The following is a 12,022-nucleotide window of genomic DNA, read 5'->3' as shown; positions in this document are numbered from 1 at the left end:
CGCAGCACAGCATGGCATGGTGTGGGGCCAAGCTGGCAGCAGGCACCAGTCTTGTGGCTCAGCTCTGCCACTCACCCTCCTGCGGTGGCTGGAACGGCACCACCTCTTCAGTCTTCTGTGCTGGGGCAGCTCCGGGGCCTTCTTCCTCCTCCTCCACCCAGGCCAGCTCGGGCACTCTCGGGGGTCTCTGCTCCATGTCTCTGACTGGATTTGTGCCTATTTTCAGGAGAGATGCCCTGTCACCAAGGGCACTTGAAGTCACCAAGTCGTGCAATGGTGCCTGGAAGGCACCTTCAAGTAAGAAGCCTCAGGAGGGCTGCAGGACAGCAAGTCCTGCACTCGGTCTCAAGGGCTCCTGCCACAAAGACAGGAGACTCCTGTCAAGGACTTGTGGTCTGGCCTCAAGGGCACCTGCAGAAGAGAAGCCTCAGGGAGACCACGGGTCAGCAAGTCCTGTGGTCTGGCCTGGAGCTCAGCTGCAGACACAAGGCTTGAGAAAAGCTCCGGGTGGGACGCGAACGAGCGCGCTGTGCGGGGGCTCCTCACGGCACCGCTCTGTCCCGTCCTGTCCCGTCGCGTGCTCTGAGCACTGTGGCGTGCTCTTGTCACTGCCAGCTCCTATGTCACCAGGTGTCACAGAGGGCCCTTGGACACCCGGTTCCATGTCACAATGACTGTGCGGCACCGTGTCACCGAGGGCCCTTGCACACGCTGCCGCCTGCCTTGGGGCCAGGCCCAGCCTACCTACCCAAAGTGGCCCAGGCTGGAAGGAATGGCTGGCCCCAGGAGTCTAAGCCAGGCCGACAGGATCTTTAGGAAGGGCTCAGAGCATCAGCAAACGCTGCCATGCTCTGTGGGCTCAGGGCAGCAGAAGGAGCCCCCAGGGCTGCCGACGCAGCCGTTCTGGGAAGGGCACGGGGCCTTGCAGGGAAGCTGGCACGGCCTCCTTGGGACACGTCCCGGCTGGTGGCCCTCCTAAACCCGCCGGTGTGACACGCACAAGGAACGTGTGGGCCCGGGCACGAACGCTGCTCTGAGGCCTGGGGCCCGGGGAGCGCTGACATCAGCAGGTGTGGCAGAGTCCCTGCCCAAGCAGACCTGCCACACCCCGAGCCCTGGCAGTGCTGGTGCCTGACTCCTGCCCCAGAGACCTGTGCCCCCGGGGGGCTTCTGTGCCAGAAGGAGCCAAAGCCCACGTGCATGGGGGGCTGTGCCTCTTTCCTGCAGGCGCTGATGGCAGGAGCACCTGGAGCAGCTGCTGGCACACTTGGTCTCTGTCAGATGATGTTGCTCCATCCTGGAAGGATTTTTTTTATCGTGGAAGGCATTGGCAGTAGCAGCAGAGCACCATCCATTGCTGAGTTTCCCAGGGCAATTAGATTGCAAAGTTAACAGTCTGAAATTTCCTTGTGCTTTTCTCACTCTCTTTCCCACATTCTGGAAAAAACCAGAATCTGCCCAGCCTCTGCTATTCTCAGCTTCCGTTGCTGCATGTCTTGCTCTGGCAGCTCACGTCCAAACAAAACTGTGTCCTTGCTGAGCACAGCAATGAGCGGCCACAAAGTGGGAAATTCCCCAGTGAACATCAAGGCAGACACGTGATAGGGGATAAGGACGACTCTGGGAGGACAAGCTCTTCTGTGTCTCTGATGATGGTGCCCACGCCCTGTAGCAGCAGCCGAGAGAAGCGCTGAAAGTAGACAGGCGCTGTTTTGGGCAGCACAGTATCAAAAGTGATGAAACCATTAGCCAGAATGCAAAGGAGGACTGCAAGTATGGAGTGTGGCCTGGAGGGGAAGCCCTAGATGCAGCTGAGGCCACTTTGTTCAGCCTGGAGGAGAGTAAAGGGCGTCATTGTGGTCTTCAACATCCTCCTGAGAGGAATCAGAGGGGCTGCTGCAGCTCTCGTCACTGCTGGGACCAGTGACAGGACCCGAGGAAAGGGCAGGGAGCTGGGACGGGGCAGGTTTCATTTCCGTATCAGATAAAGGTTTTTCACCCAGAGCACGGTCGGGCACCGGGACGGGTTCCCCATGGACGCAGCCCAGCGGAGCCCGGGCTGCCTCTTGGGAAAACTGCGGCGCTGCGCCAGGAGCGGGGAACGGCCAAGGCGTGGGTCCTGCCCGCGGCTGACCCTGGTGAGCCACTGCTCAGTGCTTCAGGATCTACTGACTGCAGCACGGAGCAGGCCAAAGAGAAGCAGGAGGCCCCTCGATTGTGAGGTTCCAAAGGCAAAGGTTTATCCCAAGGGAAGGATTCAGCCTGAAAGAGTCGCCAGCACTTCTGTGCACGGGATTTTATCGGGGTACAACTCAGGGGGTGGATACAAACCATTGAGCAATAAGGAATCTGCAGGGGAGGAGCAAGGGGATCCCATAGTTGCTTGGGACTAATTAGGACAGATGGGAGGAGAGGCTAGGTCACATGGGCCAGTGGGGCTTCCAGCAATAGAGGAATTCCAAAGGGATGGTGCAGTCTGGGGTTTGGTCCAAGGCAAAAGTGACAGGGAATGTTCAGGAATAAAGAGCTGGATTATCTTGAGAGGCAGGGAAGGAGCTGGAACAAAGGGAAATGGCATGAGGGACAGCTCTGAGGGAGGGCAAAACCTACGGGTAAACCAACTTGGGGAAAATACGGGGTACATCAAAACAAACCATTCTACCATAACTGATAAATAAACACAAACCGGAACACCCCAGGGAAATGGGCGCAGCACCAAGCCCGTCTGAGTTTGAGAAGTGTTTGAAGAACATTGAGCTGTCACCCAAGCTTTCAGACACTACATCAAAAGTCAAGGGTTTTGACCTCTAGGTTTACATGAGTATATACTCCTGAGTAGGACTTTAGGCAGTCTTTTAAGAAACTCGTTGTATGTCCGATCATACCCCAATTCCTTGGAGATTGTGTGGAATGTGGAATCCTTTTGTTTTCACTGCTTGTTAGGACTATAAAAAAGAATATTGGTGCTGGGTGACTCAGAGACAGCCCGTGCATGTTAAGTGTAGTATACAGGGGATAAAGAGAAGGAAACGAGAGGTACTAATACATCCTGCTAAGATCGGAAATTTAGATAGCATGAAGAATGAATGACACAAGAGGTAAAGATGGTATTAAAAAGAGCCCACTGGAATGTAATTTAGCAGATGAGAAAGATTTGGGGGGAATCCCAGAGGGTAATTTTTCGTGTAAGGTAACCTGATGAAGTACTCTTACGCAATGGTAGGCTTAGTATCAATTAGGAAGTGGTGAAATGTGACCCCCAAATGGAACGTTATGATCCATTGTTACAGTTGATGCTATTTTAAAGACAAGAAGAAAAAATGAGATCCGGTGATATATGCAGACATGGTTTTTACCCTGAGGAATAAATCTGAGTGGCACAAGAAATTGTGGCTTTGATTTGGCCCCGCAGGAATTTTAGTCCTAACTTTGGAAAGAGGCAAGAGGCAGAAAAGAAAGAGATGTCGTTCAGCATTCAGCATAGGGCAGAGATGTTTGAAATTGGCTCAAATGCTCCAGGAAGATTGTGTTCTAGGTGTCCAAGATTTACAGCCGAGTTAGCCCAGGCCAGCTGGGGTACACTCCCCCTCAGGCAACCACTCTGCCCCCTGAGTGAAAGCCAAATGGCAGTGAGGATGAGATGAATAATCCAGGTGAGGGGACAGTTTCAGAGAGCCCCAGTGACAAGCAACTCAAGGAATAAAACCAAGAAAGCTTTGCCTTTAGCCACCCCCTTAAGGCAAGGCTTGAGTCCCCCAGGAGAAGCCATGGGGGTGAACGTCTTCTTTTCTACTAGTGCCCTGGACAGTTGGTGGGAAAAAGTTAAAATGGATAGAGAAAACCCTAGCAAAGCAGCAAAAAGTTTGGAGTTCATAGTCAAGAGTCAAGAGCCAGGCTGAGGTGATACTGATTTCATGTTGACAGAGCTAACCAAACCAGCAAAAGAGTTGGCGATCAAGGCAGCCAGAGCACGTGTGCAGGGACAAATTGCTAGTGGAGCCTTACAAGGTACAGCGGGCCAGCTGTGTCCTATTGTAAGGCCTTTGTGGGACGCGAACGATGCAGGCTGCTGTGCAGTGTTAACCAGATACCAGGAATGACCGAGACTGGCAGTTCTTACCCTAGCAGGTTGCCGGTGAAAATACAGCTAAAGAATAATAAAGAAGTTGAATTTTTAACTAAATGTGGAGACACATTTTCACTCTTGAATCAAGCACTGGTACCCAAAAGTGAAAACTATCTGCAAGCAATAGGAGCCAGAAAATGCATCCTTCCTGCAACCACTTCAATGTAAAATCAAGAAGAAAATGGGAATACATCAGTTTCTTTATTTACCAAACTCACTCAAATCTGTCCTAGGCATGGATTTGCTTGAAAATGTAGAAGCAAGAGTTCCGTTTAGAGAAAGAAAACTTCAATGGAAGGTACCTGAAGACAAATGGGCAGTTTTAGCAGTAGGACTGACAGTTGACACAAGACCAACAAAGAAGAAGAACTATTTAGAGCAAGTATTGAATCAGTTATACCCAAGAGTATGGGATACTGATAGCCCAGGAAAATCAAAACGAGCAGACCCTATGAAAATTGAGTTACACACAAGAGTTGAGCCAGTAGTCAGAAAGCAATACCCTTGAAGATTAGAAGCTAGGAAAGAAATAGATCCAACAATCGATAAATTCCTGACATCAGGATTATTGGAAGAATGGAAGTCAAAATTGAGTACTGCTAGATTAGCAATAAAGAAACCTAATGGAACTTAGAGACTAGTGCCAGATTTCCAGGCAATTAATGGTTTATACCTTACTAGTTTACTAGCTAAACTTGGAGATGATTTTATTTGGTGCGGGGAAGGTCCATGGGCAGGTGCAGTCGAGAGCCGCTCCCTCTTGGTCTGAGAGACCAGCTCTCCCAGGCCACCTTGCTGCCAGGCCCGGAGGTTTTGATGTGCGCTCGACCGGCAGCCGAAGGAGGGCTCTTGACACCGTGTCTGATGCATCAGGGTTTACTGAGGGTAGGTCAGAGGGTGCAGGTTGGGTGAGGGTGAGAAGAGGGACAGGAAGAGGCAGGAGCACAAGCACTGTAACATGACACATAAGGCACCTGCAAGCCGCTGGGGAAGCCTCAAGTCTGCTCAGTGAGCCACGTGTGCCCTCAGCATTGGGACAGCCACCTTTCCCTCAGTGAGCCTCCCATCCCAGGGTCAGCAAATGAAGAGGCACCAGGCATGCTGCAGGTGACTCAGAGCGAGTGCAGTGGGTCATGGTGGCCAGGGGCCAGAAGCAGGCAGAAAGCCAACGGGGCTGGGGAAAAGGCTCTGCTCTGCTTACAGCATAGGCTGAGGGCTAGGAGAGCTCCATTTCCCCCTTGAGATGTTGGAGACGGGGCCTTTCACCCTCCTGATAGGGCTGCCCCTGGCTGCAGGCAGCCAAAGGAGTACGACGACACAAGGCCGAGAGCAGCAAAGCAAAGAGCCAGCTGTGCACAGCACAGGGAGGTGGCCCAGTGCAAAGCCAGCGTGGCACCCTGCAGGTGCCCGCTGCACGCTCATGTGTCCCTGCCTTGGGAAGGACAGGAATGCCCGTGGTCCAGGAGGGCCTTTCTGTGGCCCCTGTGGGCTCAAAGCTGCTGCTCTTCTGGCTCCATGGGGCCTAAAGCCACAGAGCTCGGCCTCCCCCACAGCAACAGGAACAAGACTTGGATATCAGACGGTGGAGATCAATGCCTAAGCCTGAGGGGCGGGGGCCTCCAGTCTGGAGCCCAGGGAGGGCACATGCCCAGCCCCACAACAGCTGGCCTCACGGCCCTGAAAGGCCAGGACCAGGGTTCCACGCCTGATTCCAGGGGGTCCCTCCAACCCGGCCACCGACCTGGAAGCGCCAGAGCAGCCGGCTGTCGGGATCAAGGCGGCTGCCAGGGGGCTTATGGCCTCTGCCAGCCCGTTGCTCAGGGCTTAACAGTGCCTCAGCCCCTCAGGGTCTCCCCAAGCTTGCCGGCAGCAGCGCCGCAGCCCCACAGCAGCTCCAGAGGAGCCCCATCCAGAGGCACCTGGGAGCCCTCAGCAACACAGCCAGCAGCACATGGGCAGGAGGACACAGATGGCCCTTCCTCCCCGGCACAGGGCTTGTGGCCATTGCCAGGCACCGCTCCGGCAGGGATCCCCGCAGCTCCGGCCCCTGCCCAGCCGCTCTGTCGGCAGCACCAGCAGGCTTCAGCAGAACCATCAAAGGCCAAGGGGCTTCTGGCCATTTTCCCTGCAACACTGCACTCCTGGACAGCTGGCTGAGCACAAGGACCCTTTTCCCCCTCTCCCCCTGTGCCCTACAGACCCCGTGCAGGAAAAGAAAGATGCTGGGACTCTGTGTATTGTAAGATATTCTATTCTATTCTATTCTACAATATTCTATACTCAACAAAAACGAAAATACAAACAGAAAAATCTCGAAGAAGAAACAGAAAATCCCTGCTGGCTTAAATGGCCCCAGCAGACAGAGTCTTTCAGATCATCTCTCTGTGGAGCTCCAGCAGAACAGCACGGCAGTGCTGCACAGACGAGGCCGTTTCCTCCACGCACTGCGGAATCGATCTCGCAGCTTACGCCATGGGGAGTAGGGAGCTCTCTGTACGGCCCGGAGAACTAAACAAAATTCAACGGCAGCATCTCTGACTGCAGGACTGCTGTCACGTGCCATTTCTTCAAGGGCTGCAAGAGAGTGGAAAAGAGGCAAGGTCGGATCCCGCATGTGCAGGGAGCCGAGGAGAGCCCCTGCCGGCGCTATCCCGGCCGGCTCTTGCCATGGCCCGCAGGGAGAAGGGACAAGGTGCTGGCCACGAATGCCACACGTGGCCCTGAAATCTCTGTGTGCCCTGTCGACGGGAGCAGAGCCCTCCGCAGCCGGGGCAGGGCTTGCAGCTGCCCCCTGCAGCCCCCGCGGTCAGCCGGCTGCCCTCACACACTCACCACTGCAGATCAGCTGCAGCTCTTGCTGCTGCCCCCTCAGGTGCCGCCCGGCCATGCCTGTGAACACAGAGCCTGTCACGGCCCCAGCGGCACAGCTCCCTGCCAGCGGCGCTGCCGGCGCTGCGGCCACACGGGCTGCTGGCCCGGCAGGGCTCAGCCCGGCCCTTGCCGCACGCTGCCGCCCCAGGGCACGGCTGCCAGAGGGCGGCAGCAGCAATGCCCAGGCCAGGCGGGGCTCCACGGCACCGGGCCCGGCTGGCGCTGCCGGGGCAGCAGGCGGGGCCGGGGCCGAGCTGCGGCGGGCCGGGGAGGGAGCCCGGGCTCGGGACTCACCCATGAACCTGACGGCCGCCTCTCGCAGGGACTCCTGTGGGCTCTGCAGGTAGCGCAGGGCCTGGCGCAGCTGCTTGGCCGCTCGGCTCCTGTCCTGTGCCAGCTGCAGAGAGCGGCAGGAGGGGAAGGGTTGGCGCGGGCTCAGCCCCTGGGCGGGGCGCTGCCTGCGCCCAGCGCCGGCCTCCCCTGGCCGCACAGCCCTGAGGCGCCGCCAACAGCCTCTGGCCAAGGGCTCCCGAGGGCAGGGGGCAGAGGGCCGGCTGCTGCCCGGGGAGCCGCGGTGCCGCGCCGCAGCCCCGCCGGGCCCGGACTCCCAGGGCACCCGACTCGGGCCTGCGGGAGCCTGCGGGAGAAGAGCCCGCGCGACCTCTGGGTGCAGCAGCGGGCACAGCTGCCACTCCCCCACACTGAGCGCCGCCCTCAGGGACCTTGGCCGTGCTGAGGCTGGGACTTCTCGGCTGCTCTTACCAGGCACTCGCCAATGCTCTGATCCACGTCTAGCATTTGTTGGATATCCGTCCTCTTCAGGAATCTGGCTGAGGAATGCAGCGTTTCCCGGGAGGCCTGGAGAGCAACAGAGACGCACAGATGGCCCCACAGTCCAGGGCACAGGCTGAAGGAGGCTGCAGCCTGCAAGGTGCCGGGGCAGGAGGCAGCCCAAGCCCCTGCCAGGGGGACAGCAGCTGGCCACAAGTGCTCACCTCAGCAACAATCTGATTCTCATCATGGCAGTGGAAGTAGAGAGGGAGCAGGCTCTGGCGCACGTGGGACTTGAGGGCCTTTCTTCCCTCTTCTGTTAATAAGTCCAGCATCTCTTGAAAGACAGCCATGGAGCTCAGCTGCACCTGGATATCATCCTGGATGAAAGGAAAGGGCAAAAGACCTGAGCATCAGCTGCTTCAGGCCCTCCAGGGCACAGGCGTGCATCTGCACAGGGCACCAAGTGTCCGGGCAGCAGCCAGTGGCCGTGGCTGTGGGCACAGAGCCTTACGCTGTCAAAGAGTGGCAGGAGCGCCTCAGCCAGCTGCAGGGCGATGGGGGTGGCTATTGGGGCGCCATTATCCAGGAGCAAATATCTGAGTAGAAGAATGCTCATCCTGATCATGTCGCTGTCATTTTCCTCCAGGAGCTCCACAAGACTTTCAGTCAGGCTCTGCATTTTTTCGGCCTGTGCGGAACACGACTTTGTGAGAGGCCGCCCGGCTGCCGCAGGGCCCAGAGGCCAAAGGCCTGTCCCGAAGCACTGGGGCAGCTGAAGCGGGAGGCAGGAGAGCTGGCAGCAGCCGCCCTAGTGGCCGAAGCCCATGCAAGGCCAAGCGACAGTGTTGCCCAGCCCCACGCTGCCTGCACGGCTTCAGCCACTGCCCCTTCTCACCATCAAGGGATTCTTGCCCAGCACTACGAGGCCTCGGAGTGCCAAGTAACGCCTAGCCATGTGCTCGCTCTGCAGGTTCTGTGCCAGGATCTCCAGAACGCTGTCACTGCATTCCCTCAAGTCCAGGCACTCGAGGACCTGAAAGGCACAGGGCAGTGTCAGGGGAGCCGGCCGGCAGGAGCCCAGCAGCGCACAGGGCCGGGCCCAGGCAGCGGCACAGGGCACGGGCAGGGGCACTGTCCTGGCAGCTGTGGCTGCGAGAGGCCAGAGGGCTGGGAGGCGGCTCAGCCAGGCAGCGCTGGCCTTGAGGCTCACCTCCACAAGGAATGCCAGGGCAGGGAAATCCCAGTATGGCATCTCTTTGCTGAGCAGGGCGAGCAGGTAGAATGCAACCACGGAACAAAAGTGGATGGCTAAGCGGCGAATTTCTCTGAAGAGGGGAAAAAGGAAACAAGACCCTGAGCCAGTGAGGCAAACCTCTCCCAGGCGTGACTCATCCAGTTCTCATCTTTCCCCAGCACCCTTCCGGCAAGGGGACGTGGGCCATTTGGGAGTTGGTTGCTCATGAGCACCCTCCTCTGCCAGCCTTTTCCAGTCTGCTTGGCCATTCCTTCAGTGACAGGGCGCTCTGGCCCATGGCCACCACGGACACTTTGTGGGCCACCTGGGCACAGAGCAGCAATGGCAGAGGCAGTGGGGAGAAGGGGGTCTCACCTGGCCAGCAGAGCCACGGCAAAGTGGTGAGTGTCAAGAGAGAGCAGCGTGTCCCAGGCACACCTGCGCTCCATTGCCACCACCACATCCTCGCAGCGGAGAAGGCAGAGCAGGGACTTGAGGGTGCGCACTGCAAACCTGTGTGCGCAGCAAAGCCCAGGTCACACCGGCAGCACTGGCTCCTTGGCCGGCCACGTGGCAGGGACAGGAGGAGTGGCATGGGGCACCTGTTGGGGCTGGTGGCAAGGCCGTGCTCTTCCTGGCATCCCTTCCAGAAGGTGTCCACCGCCTCTGGCATATCCAGAGTGCTGAAGAACACTTGGAATAGCAGATGCACAAATAGGCGGGGGAAATACACCTTCAAGATGCGTGGCAGACAGGGCACCTGGAGGATCTTCCACATCACCACGGTTGCCTGCAAAGGACAAAGCCCCCCGAGACAGCGCTCAGTGCCGAGGTGTGCGTGTGGCTGGGCCCGAGCGTGGCAGGGAGAGGCCTGGAGAGACCTTGGCAGGGAGAGCATGGGGCCTGGTGGGCCTGAAGCTGCCCCTGGGCCAGGTTTCAGGGCAGCGCCTGAGGCGGGGAGATGCAGTGGGGGAAGGAGGATGGAGAGCTGCTGGAGAGGCAGCCTTGGGGCCTGCAAAGTCCAGTTGCAGAAACTCACAGCCAGGGCAAAGACACCCGTTTCGTCCCCATCGGAGGTGCAGGTGTGTCACCCTGGTTTTTTTAAGATTTTCTAAGCCTTCTGATGTTGACATTCCTGGAGTGAATTTTCTCACACACTTTCTGTAAATAACTCATTGTTTTACATTCCTTTATGGAGGAGGAGAGAGTTGATGGACTGTTGGTTTGACCAGTGACATTGCAGAGGTGTCAATGTCACCTTCCAATCCACTGTCACTTTTGTAAAGCTATAAATATTGGAGTCAGAGAATAAAACTTCCCTTTTTTCCCTTCACCTTGAGTGCTGGTGTGCTTGTGCTCTCTCGTGTCTTTCAGCGACATCTGGTGACCGCCGAAGTGTATTGCAGCCAAGGCTGAGACAGGGACAGCAAATTGTTTGATTGGTGAGATTTTCTCCCCCTCTTTTTGGTGCTTTGCCTGCTCTTCTTGGGGCAATGGAAACCTCTGTGGTTTTCCAGGATGATTCCCTCATTTTGGATCTCTGGAGGGGGGTCCTGGAGTGTAAGCAGGTATCTGTTTCCTGGGATGATTTGGAGAGATTGGTTCTGTGGGCCCGAGAGCGAGGGTTTTTTTCGGACCCTGCGAAGGCGTTCGATAAGCAGGAGTGGTCTCTCCTGGGGTTCCCCAGGCTTTCCCTGTGCTCAGGGGCGTCACTCATAACACTTATGAACCCCTTGCATATAAGCAGGAGAAGGAACTCCGTGAAGCCGTTGCTCAGCATGGTTTGGGGTCTGATGAGGTTATGCACATTCTTCGGAGATTAAATAGGGACCCGCTGACACCTCACGATGTCCGTTGTGTGGCACATTCTCTTTTTGACCCTGTGCAACTTGGTGTTTTTGAGACCAAGTGGGCCCGTATGGCGGCCCAAGCGGTGAAGCAGAATGCTGCGCTGGCGCCAGAGGACCCCAGGCGTAGGGTTGTTGCTGAAATGCTGCTGGGGACGGACCGTTATGAGGATGTTCAGGGACAGGTTGGATACGATCCCCTTGTCCTTCAGCAATGCAGATCACTGGGCATAGGGGCGATTGTGCAGACCCTGGAAATGGCGGCTCCGAAGCAGCCGTTTTCAACCGTTGTCCAGGGGGATGATGAGCCTTTTATGGTATTTCTGGGAAGGTTGATTGCGTCCGTGGAGAGGCAGGTGCCTGATCCTGTGGCGAGGGAAGTTACGATTGCAAATCTTGTTAAGTGTAATTGTAATGCAGCTTGTAATAAGGTTATAGCGGCCATGCCTGGTGATGCTAGTATCTGGGAGATGGCAGAAGCCTGTGCAAACATCATTCCCTCACGTCGGAAGTTGGCTGCTGTGGCTGCCGCTGTGCAGCCGGTCTGGGCAGCACCGCAGGACGGGCGGCCACAGCAGGGGAATGCGCAGTCTAGCAGGAAGCGGGGGAAGAAGGTGCAGAAGATCAAATTCCCCATGTTCCTGTGCGGTCGGTGTGGTAGGCCGAATCACATGTCTAACGTTTGTAAGGCGACTGTTCATGCTAATGGCCAGGCTTTACCGGGTTCGGGAAACATGAAGCGGAGCGCGCAGCAGGAGGGGCGCGCTCAGACACAAGCTTCTCTCCAGACCCAGGTGCCGATGGAGGTCTCCTTTGCCGGCTTGCAGCCAGCACCCGCGGATCAGCAGGCGTGGACGTCTGCACCGCAGCAACAGTTGTCTTAGATTCGTCTGAGATACGCAAGGTTCCCCTAGATGCCTTTGGTCCCTTGGGTGGGGGCATGAGTGCTCTCCTTATGGGGAGGTCCAGTGCCACCCTTCAGGGCCTCATTGTGCACCTGGGGCTCATTGATGCAGATTTTACAGGACAGATTTGTGCCATGGTCTCCACACCCACTCCCCCTGTCACAATCCCAAAAGGGACACGGCTTGCTCAACTTGTGCCTTTTAAGTCTTCTGTTCGCAGGACAGCTGACCGGTCACGTGGAGCTGGTGGTTTTGGATCCACCGG

The 12,022-nt window shown here is 56.9% G+C and overlaps 1 protein-coding gene across 1 annotated transcript in view; it reads left to right on the top strand.

The window, feature by feature from the left end:
• LOC141726465 (olfactory receptor 14J1-like) overlaps positions 1-10,421 on the top strand; it is a 101,565-nt gene extending 91,144 nt beyond the window's left edge. Inside the window, exon 2 of the mRNA XM_074531369.1 lies at positions 10,380-10,421. Within this exon, the coding sequence (XP_074387470.1) occupies positions 10,380-10,421 (42 nt within the window). The remainder of the gene's footprint in view (positions 1-10,379) is intronic.
• The last annotated feature ends 1,601 nt before the right edge of the window (positions 10,422-12,022 follow it).

The sequence above is a fragment of the Zonotrichia albicollis genome, chromosome 35 (genome assembly GCF_047830755.1).
Source record: "Zonotrichia albicollis isolate bZonAlb1 chromosome 35, bZonAlb1.hap1, whole genome shotgun sequence".
In the NCBI taxonomy this organism is placed as follows: Eukaryota; Metazoa; Chordata; class Aves; order Passeriformes; family Passerellidae; genus Zonotrichia; species Zonotrichia albicollis.
The sequence above is the reverse complement of the archived record's forward strand: the minus strand, read 5'-3'. Positions and strand labels throughout refer to the sequence as shown.